The sequence below is a fragment of the Prunus mume genome, linkage group LG2 (genome assembly GCF_029339155.1).
Source record: "Prunus mume cultivar Tortuosa linkage group LG2, ASM2933915v1, whole genome shotgun sequence".
In the NCBI taxonomy this organism is placed as follows: domain Eukaryota; kingdom Viridiplantae; phylum Streptophyta; class Magnoliopsida; order Rosales; family Rosaceae; genus Prunus; species Prunus mume.
In genome coordinates, this window is record NC_142699.1 from 41093930 (window position 1) to 41117672 (window position 23743).

General features: G+C 37.0%; 1 protein-coding gene, 1 long non-coding RNA gene and 1 pseudogene across 3 annotated transcripts; all 3 read left to right on the forward strand.

The window, feature by feature from the left end:
- The first annotated feature begins 1697 nt into the window (after positions 1 to 1697).
- LOC103342578 (uncharacterized) lies at positions 1698 to 5262 on the forward strand. Its single transcript, XM_008246212.3, has 3 exons — positions 1698 to 2539; positions 3079 to 3916; positions 4209 to 5262. The coding sequence occupies exons 1-2, from the start codon at positions 2433 to 2435 to the stop codon at positions 3878 to 3880; spliced, it is 909 nt and encodes a 302-aa protein (XP_008244434.2). The 5' UTR covers positions 1698 to 2432; the 3' UTR covers positions 3881 to 3916; positions 4209 to 5262.
- Positions 4390 to 15665, forward strand: LOC148920391 (protein PUTATIVE RECOMBINATION INITIATION DEFECT 1-like; annotated as a pseudogene). Its single transcript, XR_016123581.1, has 9 exons — positions 4390 to 4473; positions 4588 to 4664; positions 8543 to 8959; positions 9675 to 9789; positions 9876 to 10051; positions 10669 to 10749; positions 11193 to 11263; positions 12725 to 13015; positions 13439 to 15665. The product of XR_016123581.1 is annotated as a protein PUTATIVE RECOMBINATION INITIATION DEFECT 1-like (transcript).
- A 2459-nt stretch (positions 15666 to 18124) lies between these two features.
- On the forward strand, positions 18125 to 21971 carry LOC103342591 (uncharacterized). Its single transcript, XR_016123666.1, has 4 exons — positions 18125 to 18573; positions 19708 to 19774; positions 20334 to 20654; positions 21561 to 21971. It is a non-coding gene; the product is annotated as an uncharacterized LOC103342591 (long non-coding RNA).
- The last annotated feature ends 1772 nt before the right edge of the window (positions 21972 to 23743 follow it).

The following is a 23743-nucleotide window of genomic DNA, read 5'->3' on the forward strand; positions in this document are numbered from 1 at the left end:
AAGACTATTCAATTGGCATGGCACTGCTGTAGTCATCTTTACTAGCTTCAGTACTATTAATTATCTGGCTTTAATGGGTTTTATTTGTCCTTCCATAGAATCAGTTGTAATTCATTGTAATATATTCCTCAAGGAAGCCATTGAACAAACTTGTCCAGCTGCCTCAATAGGTTTGTACCACTTTCTCTTTCTCGTCTAGTTTGAAGCAGTTCAGAGAACTTCATCATCGAACAGATAGAGTCCGACGGCTGCATGTAATATTTCTTCATCAGTTCAAATATTCACTCAGTTTATTACATAAAAAATATACTGACATAATAGTTTTTACCTTCAACAATCGATTCTTCTCACCCGAAACAAGCGAAATCTTCTGTACAAAAATCCCTGAAAAAGAACATTTACATTCTGCTCGAATAATATATAATAGCTCCAATATTGTCCTACACCCCAATATCAGCCTCCTACCTACATTCAGCTTAGAAAGTCCAGCGACAGAAGTTCAACTCATCAATCACCTATACCTAAGGAATTTTCTGCTCCTAAACATTTGTACCTTGAACCGTTTTTGTTTTTTATTTCCTTCTTTTTTCCTACGGCAGGGTAGCTATTACAAGCAAAATCAATTGACCAAAAATAATTGAAGTTTGGTTTCTAAGCTGCTTTACAAATAGTAGAGATAATCAGAAAAATTGAGAGACTCTATGCCTGCTAACTAGATGTAAAATTTGGTGTCCTACTGCATCACATGACAGATATGTTGAGAATCACCAATAGTATTGAGATCGATCGATCGCCTTCTCCTTCCAGCTTCACTATATCAAAAGAAAGGTAATCAAAGCCTTCAAGCCCTCCCGGGGGTTAACAACAATTATTATTCTCAAATTTTTGAGTTCTCTACCGCGAGGTTTCTCTAACAAAGCCTTCAAGCCCTCCCATGTCCACTGGAAAAAGGCAGAAGAAGTTTTGCAATCTGCTTGTTTAACTTTTATGGTTTTCACACTAGAGTTTTTCTCATATCTATGACTGTTTCCTGATGCGTTGGGTATCAGTAGTATTGAAATGGCCTTCTCCTTCCAGCTTCTTCACCATATGTATATATCTGTTAATTGAGTCTGGGACCAAATAAGATCATCAGTTACCAAATGCAGACACAGATACTGCAAAATTTGCAAAGGAGGAACCATATATGTCAGAAGAAGTTTAGAGATAAACTGCGATAGTCACTTCAGCATAGAGAAGATCAAACGCTGTATTCGAGCCATCTTTCACGGATGAAGGGAAACTTATTGATTCAACTAAAGAAACATAAAATCTAAAAACAAATGCCAAAGCCTGATGAGCAAGCAAGCAACAGGCTACAGAGATATTACTTAGAGAAAGAGGAAACAACCACCTGCCACCAGAAACACAACAGCAAATTAAACACAGGAAAACAAGAAGACAAGTCTGAAAAAGGACTTCGATAATCATGTACAGGAGATAATTTTCTTGCCGTAGAAATGAAGGCTCTGCTTCTCAAGCCATAAAAGGAGTTTGATGTGTCCTCTGTGAGAGAGAAAAGCTCAAGGCGAAGGCAGGACAGTTTGTTTTTGTTTTTTTTCATTTTGGTCAATAAACGCAGGACAGTTAAGGCCACCCATTTTTGATTTCTCAAATTTAGTTGACTGTTAAATTTGGTCAAAGCTTAAATGTATTCTGCCTTCCAAAACAGAACGCTCAAACTCCATAACCTAAAAACTACACGCCCTTCAGCCTCACACCCAAATATCAGATTTTCTCTGTTTTCTTTTATTTATTTTTTCGAAGGAGAAAGAAAGAAAACAACAAATCTCCAAACAAAAATAGAAGGAAAATAGCTAGAGGTGCCTCTTCGATTTTTCTTCTTCTTCTTCTTCTTCTTCTCTCTCTCTCTCTCTCTCTCTCTCTCTCTCTCTCTCTCAAAGTCACGAGAAACAATCTAACAGCTCATTCAAATTTCTCTTCCCATCTATAAAATTCTTCTGATTTTGAAAAACTAACATATCTCTTTTTTTTTCTTCCTTGCGTTCTTTTTAAGCTACACACCCTTTTCATCCCAAACCCTTTTAAGCTTGAACACACTTCTCTTTTCCTCTGTAATTCGCAACGCTTTCTCTAACACTTTTCTCTTTCTCATTTCATTCTTTTGAGAACTTGCAGACTGTTGGAATTTCATTTTCATTTTCTGATATTCTTGTGTTCTTTTCAACCTTTGGTCAACCCACCAGCTGAAACTCGGGCTTTCTTTCTGTTCTCCAACCCTCGTTTCTCTGGGTCAAGGGCTTTTCGTTTCCATTGATTGCCCATAATTTTGTTCTTCATTCTTGTTCCATATTGTTGCAGTGCCCATAATTTCAACTGGGTTTGTCTTCCTTTTCATTTTTAGCCATTGATTAATCTCTGCGGTTTACCCTATGCTGCCTCAGCAGAAGAACCCAGCTGGGGTTTCCCAATCTATGCATCAGCAAACAACTTCAAATAACAATCTTGAGGAACCAGATAAAAGACCCTTCTCTATAAGGTGATTGATCTTCGCATATTATAATATATTTGGGAGAGAGAGTGTTTTTTCTTGTCTTTTTTATATATCTTCATCTAGTCTTTCAGATTCTATTTCATAACCTGTATTTGATTTGTATATTTTTTTTTTCGAGTGGAAATGCATGTTTCTGTATTTTGTTTTCAATTTTGTTCCATTAATTTGAAATACAGAATACTGTTTATTTAATAGAACCGTGCAGTTTTTGTTCTTTCTGTTTTGGGGGTTTTCAGAAGAACAAGTTTGGAGTAAACTAAATTTCGAGGTTATGAACAAATTTCGGTTCTCCCTAACTTATGAGGTCTTGCTCTTTTATTTATCCGTACTGTGAGTGAGTTTCATGTTTATTTCCATTCGTATATATCTGTTTTCGTGTATTTAATTTTTCCTTTGTTTCCTTTTGTGCAATAGTATCGCGCATGTTCATTTTATGTTGAAGAATGAGTTGCACTACATTCAACTTAAAATTTTTTGCTCCAAAAATCAACTAGCCTCTCATTTATAACTATTTCTATTTGCAGACAGTATGTTCTTGCTTGTCGTCAGAAAGATGTCTTTTCTAACTGGCCATTTCCAGAAAAATACTTGCAAATGTGTCTCAATTACGGTATTAGTGATGTGTTGCCGCCCCTTGAATCCCATAATTCAGCCATCCAATCACTCAGAGGAGCTGTAGGTTTGAATTGTACTCAACAAGATGATGAGAATGTTGATTACTCCGAAGACAAAGAACCAGATACCATTGAGCAGGAGATTGAAGATGAGTGTAAATTATACTCTGACTCTGAGGAAGCAGTATCGGCACTTTCAATCCAACATTGCCATTTATCTCCTTCAAATAGCAGTCATAAGCATGAAGAAAACAAGACTGGCTTCAGTCCCCACGATGCTTCCAGTATTATGGTTTCAACAGATCAACCTTCAACACCTTCAACTACAATACCAAGTTCACATCTTAATGTTATTCAGTGTAATAAAACATTGCCTTCTTCTACTAAGCCGAGGCGTATGAAAAAACAACACAAGGGTAAGCATAAGAAGCGGTCGATGGCGAGTATTTTATCTGTAGCCAAGCCTTGTACATCAGAGGATCTCCTTAGAATTAAAAGACTGTGCTGTGTTTCGAGCGCACCTCTTGAGCAGGGGGATGAAGGAGTGGAGAATATGATCGATGTTAGGCATGATTGCAATTCTGATCTAACCAAGGATTTCTCGAGTGAAAAGCTTGAAAGAGATGATAGTGAAGAAGCCAAGCTCAGTATGCTGTCCGGACAAAAAATTGTTGTGAAGTTCAAGTTTAGCGGTTGCAAATCCGATGTCTGAAGCAAAACTTAATTAAACTTGCAGATTATATATGAGGTATAGTCTCAGCTTCATTATCTTTCTCCTATAATTGATTGTATTTGCCCCATGTTTATAGATTTTAGTTACAATTAATTTGATAGCACCTGTTCATACGCATAGAGATAGAGTTTATGTTTAAAATGATCCTGAAACGACAATTATCTTTGATTTGACATTTCATTTTAATATCTGTATTCCTAGATTGTTAATAATAAAACTAACACAGATAAGTATTCTCAGAGCGTGTACATTTGCTAGTTTCCCCTATGAACATTAACCAAAATATTCTTCTCAACTTCTTTATCAGGCTGCTGCAAGTTATGCTCTGTGTCAACCTACAGCTTTCTCCTTCATGGCAGGTCGCTATGTAAGAAGTTGAGGATTTTGTCGGATGCAGTATAAATTCTTGAATCTCATGGTATAGTTTATGCAAAAATTCCAGCACTAGGAGCTTCCCAGTTGGTTTGGCATTATTCACTCGATGTGGAATGAAGAGGGTTGTTGAAGATATGAAGGTCATGAGGGACAGTAGGGTTGTTGAAGATATGAAGGTCATGAGGGACAGTAGGGATGTATCCGGTTCTTTATTTCAAACCATACCCAAGCTAAGGAAGCGCATATGGTCTCTTATCATGCTCAACATATTGCTACGTGATGTCAGCTCATTCATTGTAGAATTTTTGTAGAGCCACTATGGTTTCTATGTGCGTTTGGCTGAAATTGTCTTTGATTTTGAAGCTCTCTCTGCTGAGCACAATGATGGGTACTTGGAAAGAGGTCAGCTTCATGGGCTATCTGGTACAGTCACAATCTTGGGATGCATGGGATTGAGATCCCTGAGTTGTCATTGTCTTTTAACATGTCATTATCTTTGCTTGATGAATACGAGGAGTGAATGCACTTTTGGTTATGCCTCAAAGACCCAAAAACATGCTCGTTTGAAATGTCCTCCTGTGGCTCGACCAAAACTCATTGTAGATGGTTCTTAAAAACCAGATTTGAGGTGCTACTGTTGGGAATGACAAAGGCGAAGTGATGGTGGTGACGATGACCCTTTGGGCAGCATTTCCAGAATGAGATTCTAGCAATTTCATGTGAGTTGAAGCTTTGAACTGGATTCGGTGTTCCATTCGATTATAGTAGAGCCCACATCTGAAATTTGAGGATGATGCATATGTACCTAATGCCAGCATATAGCTACTGTCTCAGTTTCTTTTCTTTTCTTTTCTTGTGACTATATTCCTAGAGGTTGTAATAGGGTTGCTCCATCTGTCACCTTACTCCTTGGCTATAAGTTTCTTTACAATCAGATATAATACACATTTCATATTATTAATTGACATTGAGAATCTTTGGAGATTGACCAGACATTTCATACACATTTCATATATATATATATATATATATAAGAGCTTCCCAGTTAATGAGGCATGCACCTTGATTATAGTTTTTGTTAGAATACAACTCATTGGAATATTGATTGCCTAAATATATAACCCCTCAAGCAATAGTGGCTGCTCTTAGTTTTCCAAAAACTTCTCTTAACAGTAAGAGAATATGATAGCAATATTTCCAAAATCATCACCATAAATGTTGGTTGCTTAATTACTAGCTAGAATAGGGGAGAAACAATACTTCACTTCAATTTTGGTTTTCCCTTGCATCACACAACATAGATTGTCGAGAATCATCATCATCCAAAAGATTCATATATAAGAAGAGTTAATTTGTAGTAACGACATCTGCTATAAATTCTTAAATCACCCAAATTAGAGGAAAAGTCGAATAATTTTCGAGTAAACGTGCATGTAGATGTAGTAGTTCTCACTGTCAACCATATATATATGCGAATACGTTCAGGGAGAAGTGCATTAGATGTCAAACATGACTAGGATACACCAACATATCAAGTAATTCTTCCATCTAAGAATTTCTCCAACTTCACCGCAAATTTGATTCTTATTTTTACCGCCGGCTTCGAAGAAACAAGTAGGAAACTTTTCTAGCTATGAAATGCAGTGTTGTATGCTAGCATTTATACCTCAACTTTCATAAGACATGGCTCAAACGTTAACACTGATAAACTTCCGACCACTACAATGCTTTACAAATTAGATGTTTGAATGGAAAATGCAAAACCCTAAACACAAACTTGCAGCAGATTCACATGCAAATTTCCTTACGTGCAGATGAAGTGTTTGACAGACAAACGGGTGAAAATAGACATTTAAATAAAGATTCAGTTAGGGTTTAGGGTTTGACAGACAAGAGATTAAATAATAGATGCAGCACTCTCAACTACATCTATAGTGATGAATTTTCTGATGGTATGGCTATTCTTAGCCTTGCAATAAATATTGGACCTTACTATAGGATCCCGAGCCTCTATATTTAGCATCTGTACATTTAAACGCACTTAGAGTAATCTTAATAATTTGATTAATCTAATGAAATTTAATTAGTCCACGTCATCAAAATTATATTATATTAAAAACTCACTATTTGTACCCTATCATTTTCCCCTTTCCCATTTTTAATGAGATCAAATTTATTTTTATTTTAGTGTTAATCAATACCCTGGACTTGCCGACACGCATTGCTCATGGCCGCCCCCTATTCAGACCCAAAAAAAAAACCTTCAACCCCCTTATAATTTATAGTTTTAGTCTCTGCACAAAAGATGTTCGAATGGTTAACGTTCAGGGGCTTTGCTTATCAAAGTCCATGACATTAGGAGTCCGGGAAACTACAATAAATAAGATAAGTAACCGGTAAGTGATAAGGTACAATAGGAGAGTTTTAATTTTATGTAATTATAATGACGTGGAATAATTCAATTCGTTAGATTAATCAAATGGTTGAAATTTCTTTAAATACGTATAAATGTACGAATGCTAAATATAGAGGCTCATGATCCCTTACTATATACCTCATTTCTTCTTAACAGAAAAGACTCAATCTTTATTAAGCAGATAATATAGTGACACATGTCATGATAATTGAACAAATTTTGGAAAGCCATTTCGCCCACCACTTGTAATTGGTGTTTACCATCACATTAATTGTTGTTGGTTAAGCTTGCGTAATTTAATCTACATGGTACATAAACATAAAAAAATTATATTCTTCTAACAACGACTCATATGGTGATGATTGAACGAAGTTGAGGTTCCACCCCAAAATCAATTGGCAATGGGAGGAGTAGCTCAACTACTTATAAGCCCTTGTTAAGTTACTCAACTTTCTAATGCAGGACTTTTTACCTTCACATTCTCACACGCTCCTACACGTGTGAATTTTCAAGCATAACACGTAGACAACACATATTGGGTGACGTGGAGACTGTGAGGTAAAAGTCACCCACATATTGTGAGAATGTGAAGGTAAAAAGTCCCACATTGAAAAGTTGACAAACCTAATAAGGGCTTATAAGGAGTTGAGCTACTTCCCCCCATTGCCAATTGGTTTTGGGGTGGAACCTCAATTTCCTTCATGATATCAGAGCAGGTTGATTGACGAGGACTGTATTAAGCCTCTACCCTTACCCAATATGTGGTGTTCACATGTTGGGCTGAATGTTTACCCCTACCCTTTACCCAATACATGGTGCTCATGTGTTAGGCTTAAATGATTGACTACGATGTGGACTTGGCTCCACGTGTGGCCCACTATGTGATGGTCCCAAATGATGAATATAAGTCCCAAATCTCACCCAAGAAATAGGCCAAGTGATGTGATGCCCGAGCGTGGCACTACCATACTATAAAAGTTTGGTGGAATGAGAAATATGTATCAGTTGTTTGCACCAATAAATCTAACTTCAAACCAAACGATTATAAACCTAGTAGGGAATTGGCTTGGCATGACTTCTTTTTCTATGTCTTCAAAAATCAAGAATTTCACACTTTATTTAGCGGAGTAAAAACAAGACTTGAGTTAACTGAAAAAACTAAGTAGAAAGCAAATGAACAAGATGGAAAACTTGATTCGGGCCGGCCGAGGACTTGTCAATTGAGATCAAACAACGTTTGTTCATACCAATATAGTGATGGATAATGGATTCTTTGAAATATTGTGGATATCTATTTGAAATTGGTTTTGAGATCAACCACGATCAGCTTTGATATCAGTTATGATAAGTTGTGTACCGATGATGACCTAGACATCATGTGATAAGTTTAGTGAAAAAAGATGACTTAGACATCATATTCATTGGAGTCTTGACCTATGCAATTATTGGCCCCATCCCATCTTTGAGATGCTATCTTAGCCTCACAGCTAAATTTTTTTCAAATATTCATTACCCTTTGTGTGCATAACAAGAATTTCGTAAAATCTTTTGGAAAAAAACGAATATAAAGTGCAAATTTTAGCACAAAATAAATAAATGATGAGTAAAAAGCGGATATGAGTTAATCAGGTTGGTTAGACCAGATATGCTCCTATTCTACAACCGAGTTTCAATTTCCCTTCCGTAATTTAGATTAATTTAAAATAGAATATCGTTTGTGAAAAAGGGAGGAGTAAAAATGCTCTCTTTGCCTTCTTGTATTCTGTGGCGCCAAAATTCAAACACTATTCGTGCTCGCAAAATGTACTCACTGTCACAGGAGCTCCTCCAAGACTACCATGAAAATGAAGAAGAAGAAGCTTCGATTTGTCTCCGATAACGTGCTCACAGAGCCATAGATCCACGCTCTTCCTCCGAATCAAGCAAGGCGGCTGCATCTGCTTCTCCAACCTCATCTCCCACCGTTCACGTGTCCTACGCCCTCTCTCAGCTCTCTCAGGCCAACTCATCCGACCCCCCCTTCCTCCGCTCTCTCCTCGCCTTCCATCCTCACTTCCTAATTTCGCTTATCGTTCATGCTCTCTCTTCCTTCGACGACGACCCCATCGCACGACAAGTCGTCCATCTCATTTCCGCTCTCTGCGATTCAGCCGCTGCCTCGCTCTCTGCTGACTTCGTCGCTAGGGTTTCCGACTGCCTCTCTTCTGGTGCCTTGGCCTGGAGTCGCAGTCATCTTTATACAGTATTTCCACCATTCTCTCTTTGTTGTCTGAATTCTTGGAATTGCTGTTGAGACTTAGATAAAATTTTCCGGTTGTGATTTGTTTTCTGTTTGCTTGCTGAGAAAATGATTTGTGTTTCTCGGTAGCCAAACTGTGTATGACTGGGGACGGTAGGACGAATGTTGAGAAATCGAGCTTGATTCTTCTACTGTTTCTCATATTAAAACTCTGCTTGTTTGCAAATTTAAATATCAATTTTGAGATTTAGATACATACTTCGGGTAATGTTTATTTTCTGTTTGTTTCCTGAGATTATGAAGGAAAATTATGATTCTGTACTTTTTCAGTAATCAAACAGCGTAGGATTGGTTAGGGGTTAGAAATTCGGTGGATGAATCTAATCGTTTCTTTGAAATTAGATTGCTCTACTCTACCAGTGAAAATGAAATTTGAGTGGGCAAACTAGGCCTTGAAGGTGAGAAATCTGAGTCAACAGTCACTACATGGGGGTGAACAGATTTCTTACGTTTTTTTTATTTTTATTTTTATGAACATCAGATTTCTGACTTTAAGCCATGACTTTCATATCCAAGTTTAATGGCTATGGTTTAGAGTCTACAATGAAGTCTCAAGAATGATAAGCATCTGTGCACCCACTGGCTTCTACTAACGAAACATTTTTCAACAAGATCTTTAAGACTTACATGTTATTGATATCAAAACATATATATCCCTGCTAACAATTCTACTATTCTTTAAGTGCAGCTTCACTGCTTAGGGGTTTTGTTAAACTGCCAGCAGAATAATCCTTACGCTCACATTAGAGACAAATATGGCCTCATTACCAATCTTGTTGAAGGTCTTCAATTGCCAAGGTAACAAATAAAAAAAACTGATGTTCCTTTTTCCATGCATTTACCACACTATAACCAAAATCCTCTATTTTATTTATTTAACACAGTGAAGAGATTTGGGGAGAAATCCTGTTTGTTCTGTATAAGGTATCTGTTCTTCAATATGCATCAGAAGTTGGTGTTGGAACTGATTTTTTATTTGCCTTTTGCCCCAAGCTATTGCGCTTGTCTCTAGGGGCCCTCATGAAGACCCAAAGCGATGATTTTCGCTTGAATTGTGTAGGTCAGTATTCCACTTCTTGAAATATTTATTGTTGTGCCTTGTAAGTTGGATCCATTTTCCCTTATAGTACAGCTCAGCAATATATGACTAGCATTTTGGTAAGCTTGTCATACCCCATGAGTTTCTATTTATTTAATTTTTCAAAGTAGGTTTTATTTTTGGGCACATGTGCATATATATACATCAAGCCCGCAAACGAACTCCTTAACTACACCACACTTGTTTCTTATTGATGTCAGACCATATTTTAACTTTGAAGGTGAAGGTCCTTGCAATTTCTCTCATCAATACCTGGATCAGTTTTGAATGATTGTAGAACAATGCCATTAATGAGTTCCATCAATTTGTTCTATCATGACAACAAGATACTTTGCATCTTGAGTTTATTTAGAATCAAACAATAAAAACGTCGCAGCTCCAAGTACTTGAGTCCTTGCCTATAGAACTTACTGCCTGTAGAGGAAACAATTATAATTTTAAACCTCTCAGGTAATATATAACTATTTGGGGAAGTGATCCTGACACAGCATGGAATCCTCCCCATTTTACAAACACATTTCCTCATTGGTATCAGTCCTCTCTTCTCTCAACTGACAATTTTGATATTACTTGTCCAGCGTTCTTGACAATGTTGGCTCAGAGAGGACTTTTTGGGGCTGCATATGAAGTTGATTTAAACAGCAATGGTTCATCCAAAGGTGGTTCAGCTTGTCGTTTGGATGCCTAGGCTTGTTTCCCACAGAAAAGATGAAATGGAGTGTGTATCAGATGCTCGGTTCACTAGTAGGTGTTCTTATGGGAAATGATTCTGGGCAACCTATTAGATGCTACTCCATGTCTCCCATCTGATCCCATTGATTTTCTCATTCTACTTGAGCAAAAGAACTCCCGTAATTTAGAATTATCTTCTTGCCAATCTGCCATTTCGTAGATTTCATATACAAGTTCTTTATAGGATGAACGGTAATTGAGCTTTTGTTTTCAAGTTTCATTCGTTTGGCTATGTTTTTTTACAGTAAATTTAACAATTACAACCTACTTTTCTTCACATCTTTACTACTTTTCTCCCCAGACTTGCAGATGATAATTTGGTTTTAGCTTCTCTAGAGCAATACATTCTGGTAAAATAGTACTCTCCTAGGTGGTTCCACTGATCCATTTACAGCGATGAGGCTGGTTTATCTTTATGGTCTTTATAGGGGTCTCGCCAAGGTTAGCTACCAAAATCCCCTACAGTCCAGAAGCTGAGAGAATCCTGTTCAAGATATTAAATAAAATATGAAATTGCCTTATTTATATTATAATACAAAATAGGATGAGTTACTGTTGGTTGAGATCCTTGAATAGTTTGTCATGTTTCCTTGAAATTAGATTTCTCTACTCTACAAGTCAAAATGAAATTTGAGTGGGCAAGCTAGGCCTTGAGAGTGAGAAATCTGAGTCAACAGTCACTACATGGGGGGTGATCAGATTTCTTACTCTTTTTTTTTTTTTTTTTGAACATCAGATTTCTGACTTTAAGCCATGACTTTCATATCCAAGTTTAATGGCTATGGTTTAGAGTCTACAATGAAATCTCAACAATGATAAGCCTCTGTGTACCCACTGGCTTCTACTAACGACATTTTTTCAACAATATCTTTAAGACTTACATCTAATTGATCTCAAAATATATATATCCCTGCTAACAATTCTGCCATTCTTTAAATTTTGCTTCACTGCTTGGGGGGTTGTGTTAAACTGCCAGCAGAGTAATCCTTACGCTCACATTAGACAAGTACAAGTATGGCCTCATTACCAATCTTGTTGAAGGTCTTGAATTGCCAAGGTAACAAATAAAGAAAATTGAGAATAAACAATGTTCCTTCCATGCATTTAGTACATTATAACTCAAATTCTCTATTTTATATATTCCTTTAACACAGTAAAGATATTCGGGGAGAAATCCTGTTTGTTCTATGCAAGGTATCTTTTCTCCAAAACTCATCAGAGGTTGGTAATGGAACTGATTTTTTATTTGCCTTTTGCCCCAAGCTATTGGACTTGTCTCTAGAGGCCCTCATGAAGACCCAAAGCGATGATGTCCGCTTGAATTGTGTAGGCCAGTTTTCCATTCTTCAATACTTTCATTTTTGTGCCTTATAAGTGTGGTCCATTTGCCTTTATTTAAAGCACAGCTCAGCAAGATATGACTAGCATTTTGGTCTGCTTGTTATACCCCATGTGTTTCTATTTATTTAATTTTTCAGAGTATTTTCTTTTTGGCCACATAGGCATATATAGATATCAAGCCTGCAAACGAACTCCCTAATTACACCACAATTGTTTCTTGTTGATGTCGGACCATATTTTAACTGTGAAGTTGAGGTCCTTGCAATTTCTTTCATATCATGACAAGAAACTTTCCATCTTGAGTTTGTTTAGAATCAGATGGAAAAAATGTTGCAGCTCCAAGTGCTTGAGTCCTTGACTAGGGAACTTACCGCCTGTAGCGGAAACAATTATAATTTTAAACCTTTCAGGTAATATATAACTCTTTGGGGAAGTGATCCTGACATAGCATGGAATGCTCCTCATTTTACATGCACATTTCCTCATTGGTATCAGTCCTGTCTTCTCTCAACTAACAATTTCCATAATTACTTGTCCAGCATTCTTGACAGTGTTGGCTAGAGAGGACTTTTAGGGGCTGCATATACAGTTGATTTAAACACCATGAGTTCATCCGAAGGAGATATCTTTAAGCAAGCATCAGAAGATGTTAAAGATGGGAATCCAATGAATATATTGTTTAGGAGGCCATCAAAGGCCCACTGCTTTCAAGGGACAGCCAAGTCCAGGTCAGCAGACTGGATCTACTGTTTCATTACATGTCCTCCTGGGAAGGCACTTCAGGTAAAGAAACCCAATTCCTAGTGGAAGAGAACATTGCAGAATATATATTTGAAATACTTAGATTGTCAGGTAGTAAAGTTTCAGTGCCAAATAGAACAATAACAGCTGTCCTCTGCTTGATATTTTTTGTGCTGATAGAGTTGCATTTGAGTATTGCCAAACATCAGGAAACCAGAAACTGTGCTGTTTAAGTAAGGAGTCAACAATCATCATTATTTAGAAGTATTTATTGAATTTCTATAAATTTCCGGTGTTCCTAGTGTGGATAGCTTAAGCTTCTTCTTTTTTCGGTCATTAGATGTGTTCTTGCAAAGCTTATCTATGACTGTATTATTTAGTCAAACCCTCAGAAAGTCCAACTTCATGAACCCAAGCCTTAGTTTGTAGATGTGTTTTTTTTTGACAAACTAGTTTCAGTAATAAGCTTTGTTGAACTTCTTTTTTCTTAAAATAAACAAATAAAAACAGCTAATAAGCTTTGTTGATGAACAGAATGCAAGGATCCAGTGGTCAAATCTTGGGTTCAGGTACTTGACTTATTATCAAAAGCTGAGCAAGCTTTCAAACGGAGGCTTGTTGTTGGGTTTGCAAGTTTGGTTGCAGTACTAAATTATGTAGCTGACATTCCTTTCCATCCAGTTCAAAATCAGACATTAAAACTCATTCTGAACTGCATATCTGATTTCCCTGAAATGGTATCCTCCTCTCATATAACAGAGCTAGTACCTGTTCTAGCAAAGATACTTAAAAAGCATTCTGATGAGGAGATAAGCATGCTTGAGGAGACATTTATATTGACCTGCTCAGTCCTTGTAGCTATCATCAGAACTCCATCTGTTCATAGGAATTTGAATCTACAAATTTCAATTAAAGAAGCAATGCAACATGCTGTATTATCTTGTCTAAGTATCTCGGAGAAGAATCCTTGTCAACTTTTGCATTCCTTGTTCCTACTTAAGGAGGCGTATAATCATGAAGGAAATTCTACTGACTCCACTGAAGTGGAACTACGACAATTTATTGTGAATGTCTGTACAAAACATTTGTTACCTTGGTTTGGAACCAACTTCAGTGAAATGGATGAGGAAACTGTCCTTGGAATATTGGAAACATTTCATTTGATACTGCTTCAGGATTCCAACAATCAAGCAGCAGAACTTGCAGAGAACCTAGTTTCGAGCAATTGGTTCAGTTTGTCGTTTGGATGCCCAGGCTTATTTCCCATAGAAAAGATGAAATGGAGGTGTATCTGATGCTCAGTTCACTGGTAGATGTTCTTATGGGAAATGATTCTGGGCAACCTATTAGAGATGCTACTTTATGTCTCCCATCTGATCCCATTGATTTGATCTTTCTACTTGGGCAAAAGAACTCCCGTAATCTGGAATTATCTTCGTGCCAATCTGCCATTTTGCTGATTTTATACACCAGTTCTTTATATGATGAAAGGTAATTGAGATTTTGATTTCTAGTTTCATTCGTTTTGCTATGTTTTTTGCAGTACATTTAACAATTACGACCTACTTTTCTTCACATCTTTAATACTTTGCTCCCCAGACTTGCAGATGATAAGTTGGTTTTAGCTTCTCTAGAGCAATATATTCTGATCAACAGTAGTGATCTCCAAGGTGGATCAACTGATCCATCTACAGTGATGAGGCTGGTTTATCTTTATGGTCTAGGGTTTAGGGAAAGAACAGTCATATGGTAAATGTTAATTCAATTGCAGAATTAATAGCAGGAGGAGATAATCGTGGATCAACACTTTTGGTGTTCTTATTGACACAACTTCTGCCTATCAATGATCTTGGGTTGGGGATTGCCAGGAATACAAGGAACAAGCGTGACTACAAAGAATGATTGGAGTAGGATGATTGTGGAAGAGCTGGCGATGTCTTTAGCAGTCCCATGCCTAGCATCAAAAAATTTCATTAATCTTCTCAAGCCTGCAATTCATGTAGCAGTTACATTGTTAAAGCTGCCGAAGGTTCTTGAGTGGATGAGATCGGTGTTTGATGATTCTTGCATATCTGGCATCATTCAAAACCTTTGCAGAAAATAATTTGAGCACAGAGATTGTACTTTTATTTCAAGCTCTATTGAAGTCTGAGTACTTAAAGGCAGAACAAATTTCTATGCCATGCACTTTTCTATTCTGTTGATTTTGTTCGTGTCCTCTAAGGAACTAAAATGAGGTTTCCTTTTTTAATACTTCAAACTTGAAAATGGGTCATTATACTTCTGTCCAGTTTGTTTTACAATGAAACACTGGCTGATGGACTTTCCTTAAATTTTAGCCTTGGTCATTTCAGGCAGCATATTAAAAAGAGAGATAATGCAGTTATTTTACACATTGCAGGCCTGCAGAAAACAGAAGTACACTGACAACAGTCAAGATGAAAGTGCAAAAGAGCATAAAAAATAAAAAGGCGGTCGCCATCCTGGACGACATGGGAGAAGTTTGTGAGTATCTCATTCACTTGATGTTATCCGAGTCTTGTCTAGACAGGGATTCTGGAGGATTAAATTTTGGGGACAAGAGATTGTTAAAAGTAACAGAGGGCAGCTAAGAAAATCATTTAATTTTCTTTATTAAATCTCCATTTCTCGTTTCATTAACAGTAACAGAGGTGCACTGAGTGAGACACTCCCATTTTGATCATTAACTGCATAAAGAGCTTAGAACTGAAGAGACATTATAGAATCAAAATACCCTTTTGTTAAATGTAAATGCACTTAATATTTTGCCTTGATTTAATTTTTCAAGTCAAAATTGATTTTAACTATTTCGTTTCATAAAAATATGAGCTGATCACAACACTTCATTAATTTTTAACAGGCTAATAAGGAATGAATGAATGAATGGTAATTACTTTTCATAAAAATTCCTGAAATATTACAAAATCAGTGATCACTATACACAATTTCACCTAACAGTAACCGACCAAAATCGATCATTTTGGCCCCAGAAATTAACATATGAAAGTCTCTCATGGTTTTGAAGTTATCTTCAATAACCACATGTTTCTCCATCTCTTCGAGGGCAAGGCGAGCAGCTTCTCTATCCCTCTGCCGCTGCTTTTTGATGAACTCATTGGCTCTCATAATTTCTGCTTCTGCAGCTCCAAGCCTCGCATTCTTGGCTTCGGTGGTAATTGTTGTAGTGTAAAGAGCATGGTGATGTTCTGCTTTAAGGATTGTGTTGGCAAATCGAGCCTTCAACATTGCAACCCTAGCCGCCCTTCTCGGAGACAGATCATTATTGATCTCGTGATCAGATTTAGAGGCGGCTTTGACAGGAGATGCACGACAGAGATGAGGGCGTAGAACTGTGACTGGTGTTTCACAGCCACTCATGAAACTACTGCAACCTTGGGATGAAGAAAACTCGCAAGAAGAAGTTGATGGCGTACAGAGAAGGCCATGATCACCACCTTCAACTCCCTTGTTCAAACCCAAACCACCTTGAAATTTCTTTTTCAAACCCAGCCCGTTATCAACTTTGTTTTTCTTGGAACCCAAGCCACCGTCCACTTTCTTCATCAAACCACCTTCTAGTTTCTTCTTCAAGCACAATTTACCACCATAACCACCACGACCATTTTTCTTGAAATCACCATCTACGTCAATATCGTCAATCTTAGCTATGGTCCTCTGCCTTTTTTCCCTCTTGCTTTCTTGACCCATAAACCAAGTTTCAATTTCGGAATCGAAGTCGGACGAGGAGGAGCAGAGGGCACGCTTCTCAGTCGGACGAGGAGGAACAGAGAAAGGCATATTGTTGAACATGAATGAGATAGAAAGTGAGCAAGTGAGGAATTAAGGGAGATAGAAGAAACTGAGAAATATGGAAACCCTAACCAGCGAAGTGAAACGAGTTAATGAGAAATAAAAAACTCAAATGAATCCTTACGAGAGAGAGAGAGAGAGAGAGAGAGAGAGAGAGTGAATCCTTAGTTGATTAGGAAACCCAAATGAACTATAATTGTTTGCGTTGCTATAAACCCAAGCAACTGGAAAGTTGCTTTTAAACCTTCACTACCGCCTCTCTCTTTCTTCTCTTCCTTTTCAATATTTTTCGGATATTGTTTTGTTTTCCCTTCCTTTTTTGAGTCAAAGTCAAATCTTTTTGACAAAGTTCAAAGTAAATTCATTTGCTTCGTATAAAAAATTTCATTTGTTTCACTATCTTTTTTTTTTTTTGAAACATAATTTTATATCTATATTTTATTTATGTTACCTACCAATTCAAAATAAAAAAAACATTTTTTTAATTTGCTTAAATGGCAAAATAATCCTAGTGTTTTTCCTAATAAGCTAATATAGTCCTCGTGTTATCAATTTAGCTAATTTCGTCTATGTTTTTATATATATTAACAAATATGGTCATTTCTGTCAAAATTCTGTTTAAACTAAAAAAAATATATATTCAAAATTCAAATAATAATAAAAACTTAAATTATTAAAACCCATGTTCTTGCGTCCTGTAGCAAAAAAAAAAGTTAATGAAGCATGCATTATTCAATTTAGTTTTGTGAACAGTGGCTAGCTAAGTGTGGCTAGATAAGAGAGAGAAAATTAGGCTAGTCAAATCGTTCCAATGTACAACTTTTGAAGTAGAAGTGGGTTTTAATTTAGAAAAAAATAATAATTGCATATTCAAGTTTTTCTAAACTCCAAACTTTGGTTTTGAGATCAACCACGATCAGTTTTGATATCAGTTGTAATAGCTGTGTACCGAGAGATAGATATGCACACCATCTTTTAGATGCTATCTTAGCCTCAATGCTAAATTTTTTTTAAATATTCATTTTCCTTTGTGTGCATAACAAGAATTTCGTAAAATTTAAATTTAAAAAAATGATTAAAAGTGTAAATTTTAGCACCAATAAAGGAAGGAGTAAAAAATAAACATAGGTTAATCAATTGATTAGAGCGGATGTATGCTCCCGACTCTTTAACTGAGTTTGAATTCCCTTTCTATAATTTAGATTAATTTAAAATAGAATATCATTTATATTAAATAAATAAAAAGAGAAAGCAGTGAAAATGCTCTCTAATTTTTGTGAACCGTTTAGTGAATGCACAGGAGCAAAGTCTGTGCACGTGTCAACAAGAGGCAGCTACAGGAAGCGGCTCCGTCATCTGCTTCCTTTCCTGTCCTGTATTCTCTGGCGCCAAAATTCAAACACTATTCGTGCTCGCAAAATGTACTCACTGTCACAGGAGCTACAATTCCGTAGTGTCTCCAACAACGTGCTCAGAGGGCCACAGATCCACTCTCTTACTCCGAACCAAGCAAGGCGGCTCCATCTGCTTGCTCTGCTTCTCCAACCTCATCTCCAACCATCCACGTGTCCTACGCCCTCTCTCAGCTCTCTTAGGCCATCTCTTCCGACCCCCCTTCCTCCGCTATCTCCTCGCCTTCCACCCTCACTTCCTCGTCTCGCCTCTCGTTCATGCTCTCTCTTCCTTCGACGACGACCCCATCGCACGACAAGTGGTCCATCTCATTTCCGCTCTCTGCGAATCAGCCGCTGCCTCGCTCTCTGCTGACTTCGTTCGCTAGGGTTTCCGACCGCCTCTCTTCTGGTGCCTTGGCCTGGAGTCGCCGTCAGCTTTATACGGTATTTCCACCATCCCCATCTCTCCATTCTCTCTTTGTTTGTCTGTGAATTCTGGAATTGCTGTTGAGACTTAGATAAACTTTTCCGGTTGTGATTTGTTTTCTGTTTGCTTCCTGAGAAAATGATTTGTGTTTCTGGGTAGCCAAACAGTGTATGACTTGTTACGGTTGGACGAATTTGGTGAAATCGAGCTTGATTCTTCTACTGTTTCTCATATTAAAATTCTGTTTGTTTGCGAATTTACATATCAATTTTAAGATTTGGATACATACTTTGGGTAATGTTATTCTGAATTCTTTTTTTTTTTTTTTTTTTTCCAAAGGTAATGTTATTCTGATAGTTTGGTTAGTTTTGGTTTCTCATGGTACAACAGTACTATAGTTGAAGGATTGTTAAATAAAACCAGAAATTGCCTTATTTATATTATAATGCAAAATAGGATGAGTTACTGTTGGTTGAGATCCTTGAATAGTTTGTCATGTTTCTTTGAAATTAGATTTCTCTACTCTACAAGTCAAAATGAAATTTGAGTGGGCAAGCTAGGCCTTGAGAGTGAGAAATCTGAGTCAACAGTAACTACATGGGGGTGATCAGATTTCTTAACTCTTTTTTTTTTTAATGAACATCAGATTTCTTACTTTAAGCCATGACTTTCATCTCCAAGTTTAATGGCTATGGTTTAGAGTCTACAATGAAATCTCAACAATAATAAGCTCTGTGCACCCACTGGCTTCTACTAACGAAACTTTTTTCAACAATATCTTTAAGACTTACATCTAATTTATCTCAAAATATCCCTGCTAACAATTCTGCCATTCTTTAAATTTAGCTTCACTGCTTGGGGGTTTTGTTAAACTGCCAGCAGAATAATCCTTGCATGCTCACATTAGAGACAAGTAGATCTTGTTGAAGATCTTGAATTGCCAAGGTAACAAATAAAGAAAACTGAGAATAAACCATGTTCCTTCCATGCATTTAGTACATTATAACTCAAATTCTCTATTTTATATATTCCTTTAACACAGTAAAGATATTCGGGGAGAAATCCTGTTTGTTCTATACAAGGTATCTATTCTCCAATACGCATCATAGGTTGGTGATGGAACTGATTTTTTATTTGCCTTTTGCCCCAAGCTATTGCACTTGTCTCTAGAGGCCCTCATGAAGACCCAAAGCGATGATGTCTGCTTGAATTGTGTAGGTCAGTTTTTCCACTTCTTCAATACTTTCTTGTTTTGTGCTTTATATGTGTGGTCCATTTTCCTTTATTTAAAGCACAGCTCAAGCAAGATATGACTAGCATTTTGGTCCGCTTGTTATACCGCGTGTGTTTCTATTTATTTAATTTTTCAGAGTAGGTTTTCTTTTTGGGCACATAGGCATATATAGATATCAAGCCTGCAAACGAACTCCCTAATTACACCACAATTGTTTCTTGTTGATGTCCGACCATATTTTAACTGTGAAGTTGAAGGTCCTTGCAATTTCCTTTCATATCATGACAAGATACTTTGCATCTTGAGTTTATTTAGAATCAACATGATAAAAACATTGCAGCTCCAAGTGCTTGAGTCCTTGACTAGAGAACTTACCGCCTGTAGTGGAAACAATTATAATTTTAAACCTTTCAGGTAATATATAACTCTTTGGGGAAGTGATCCTGACATAGCATGGAATGCTCCCCATTTTACATGCACATTTTCTCATTGGTTATCACTCCTGTCTTCTTTCAACTAACAATTTCCATATTACTTGTCCAGCGTTCTTGACAGTGTTGGCTCAGACTCAGAGAGGACTTTTCGGGGCAGCCTATGCAGTTGATTTAAACAGCATGAGTTCATCGGAAGGAGATAGCTTTGAGCAAGGAACTTAAGATGGAAAAAATGTGAATCCAATGAATATATTGTTTACGGAGGCCATCAGAGGCCCACTGCTTTCAACAGACAGCCAAGTCCAGATCAGCACACTGGATTTACTGTTTAATTACATGTCCTTCTGGGAAAGCACTTCAGGCAAAGAAACGCAAGTCCTAGTGGAAGAAAACATTGCAGATTATGTATTTGAAACACTGAGATTGTCAGGTTAGTAAAGTTTCAGTGCCAAATAGAACAATAATAGATGTCCTCTGCTTGATATTTTTAGTGCTGATAGAGTTTCATTTGAGTATTGCCAAACATCAAGAAACCAGAAACTGTGCTGTTTAAGTTATGAGTCAACAATTATCATTATTCAAAAGTATTTATTGAATTTCTACAAATTTTTCAGTGTTCCTAGTGTAGATAGGTTAAGCTTTTAATTTTTTTATTTTTATGGTCATTAAATGTGTTCTTGCAAAGCTTATTTATGAGTGTATTATTAAGAAAAACCCTCAGAAACTCAAGGATCCAGTGGTCAAATATTGTGTTCAGGTACTTGACATATTATTAAAAGCTGAGCAAGCTTTAAAACGGAGGCTTGTTGTTGGGTTTACAACTTTGGTTCCAGTACTAAATTATGTAGCTGACATTCCTTTCCATCCAGTTCAAAATCAGACATTAAAACTCATTCTGAACTGCATATCTGATTTCCCTGGAATGGTATCGTACTCTCATATAACAGCACTAGTAACTGTTCTAGCAAAGATGCTTAAAAAGCATTTATAATATGTATATTTATATTGACCTGCTTGGTCCTTGTCACTATCATCAGAACTCCATCTGTTCATAGGAATTTGAATCTACAAATTTCAATTAAAGAAGCAATGCAACATGCTGTATTAGCTTGTCTATGTATCTCGGAGAAGAATCCTTGTCAAAATTTGCACTCCTTGTTCCTACTTATGGATGCTTCCTTTTTCAGTACTTCAAACATGAAAATGAGTCATTATACTTCTGTCCAGTTTGTTTTAGAATGAAAACTGGCTGATGGATTTTCCTAAAATTTTCGCCTTGGTCATTTCAGGCAGCATATTAAAAAGAGAGATAATGCGGTTCTTTTACAAATTGCAGGCCTGCAGGAAACAGAAGTACACTAACAACAGTCAAAATGAAAGTGCAATAGAGAATAAAAAAAAAGACGTTCGCCATCCTGGACGACATGGGAGAAGTTTGTGAGTATCTCATTCACTTGATGTTATCCGACTCTTGTCTAGAGACTTCTGGAGGATTAAATTTTGGGGATAAGAGACTGTTAGAAGAAATAGAGCTTTTCTTTAAAAATTTAACAGTAACAGAGGGCAGCTAAGAAAATCATATGAGTTTAATTTTCTTTATTGAATCTCCATTTCTCATTTCATTAACGGCGGTGCACAGAGTGAGACACCAGTAGTTATTTACAGTACAGGTGCTTCCCATTTTGATCATTAACTGCATTAAGAGCTTAGAACTGAAGAGACATTACAGAATCAAAGTACCCTTTTGTTAAATGTAAATGCACTTAATATTTTGAGTTGATTTAATTTCTCTGGAAGAAACTTGGATTTTTGTTGTACTCTTGTCTATCCCAAATTGACTTTAACTGTTTTGTTTCGAGTTACTTTCATTGTCAAAAATTTAGGCGCAGAACATGATATATAATGATGATATAGCTGATCCAACACTTCATTAATTACCAGGCTTATAAGGAATGAATGAATGAATGAATTATACTTTTCATAAAAATTCCTGAAATATTCAGTACAAAATCAATGATCACTGTACACAATTTCACCTAACAGTAACCGACCAAAATCGATCGTTTTGGTCCCAGAAATTAACATGTGGAAGTCTCTCATGGTTTTGAAGTTATCTTCAATAACCACATGTTTCTCCATCTCTTCGAGGGCAAGGCGAGCAGCTTCTCTATCCCTCTGCCGCTGCTTTTTCATGAACTCATTGGCTCTCATAATTTCTGCTTCCGCAGCTCCAAGCCTCTCGTTCTTGGCTTCGGTGGTAATTGTTGTAGTGTAGAGAGCACTGTGATGTTCCGCCTTAAGGATTGTGTTGGCAAACCGAGTCTTCAACATTGCAACCCTAGCAGCCCTTCTCGGAGACAGATCGTTATTGATCTCATGATTCGATGCAGAGGTGGCTTTGACAGGAGAGGCACGACAAAGATGAGGGCGTAGAACTGTGACCGGTGTTTCACAGCAACTTTGGGATTGGGATGAAGAAACCTCACAAGAAGTTGATGGGGTACAGAGAAGGCCATGATCACCACCTTCAACTTCCTTGTTCAAACCCGAAGCACCTTCAAATTTCCTCTTCACACCCAACCCATAATCAACTTTATTTTTCTTGGAAGCCAAGCCACCGTCCACTTTCTTCTTCAAACCACCTTCAAGTTTCTTCTTCAAGCCCAATTTACCACCATAACCACTAAGACCATGTACGTCAATATTGGCCATCTTAGTTGAGATCGTCTCCCTCTTTACCCTCTTGCTTTCTTGACCCACAAACCACTTTTCAATGTCGGAATCGAAGTCAGAAAGCGGTGGAATTGGGTTTTTCAGAGGGCCGCTGACAACTTCCTTTGAAGAAGAGAAAGTTGAGGAAGACGAGAACGGGTTAGTCGTCAATCTGCTGTGCTTTTGCTGAGTAGTCTTACCATGACCAATCATTACATTCACAGAGGTCTTCGTTTTCAATGGTTTGCACGGTTGATTTGAGAGAATGCTCTCAACCCAGGCTTTGGTGGTACGAGAGAAACGCATGTTGAATTTGAATGAGATAGAAGAAAGTGAGCAAGTAAGGAATTAAGGGAGATAGACAGAGAAATATAGAACCCTAACCCTAAACGCCTATAGAGAGAGAATTGATGGAGAGAGTGAATGCAAGCCAAGTGAAGTGAGTTGATGAGAAATAAAAACTCAAATGAATCTTTAAGACATAGGGAGAGAGTGAATCCTTACTTGATTAGGAAACCCAAATGTATAATAAATTTTTGCGTATAATCTAAACCCAAGCAACTGAAAAAACTAAAACCCCAGCTGTCCTAACGATTAGGTGTATTGCATTTATCATAAAAGGCACCGCCTCTCTCTTCTCCTCTTTTAAGTCTTTTTCAGATAATTTTTCTTTCTTTCTTTTTTTGGGTCAAAGTCAAATATGTTTGACAAAGTTTTTCGTATAAAAAAATTTCATTTGCTTCCCTTATCTAAATTTTTTTTTTTGAAAGATAATCTTACATATATATATATATATATCAAAAACAT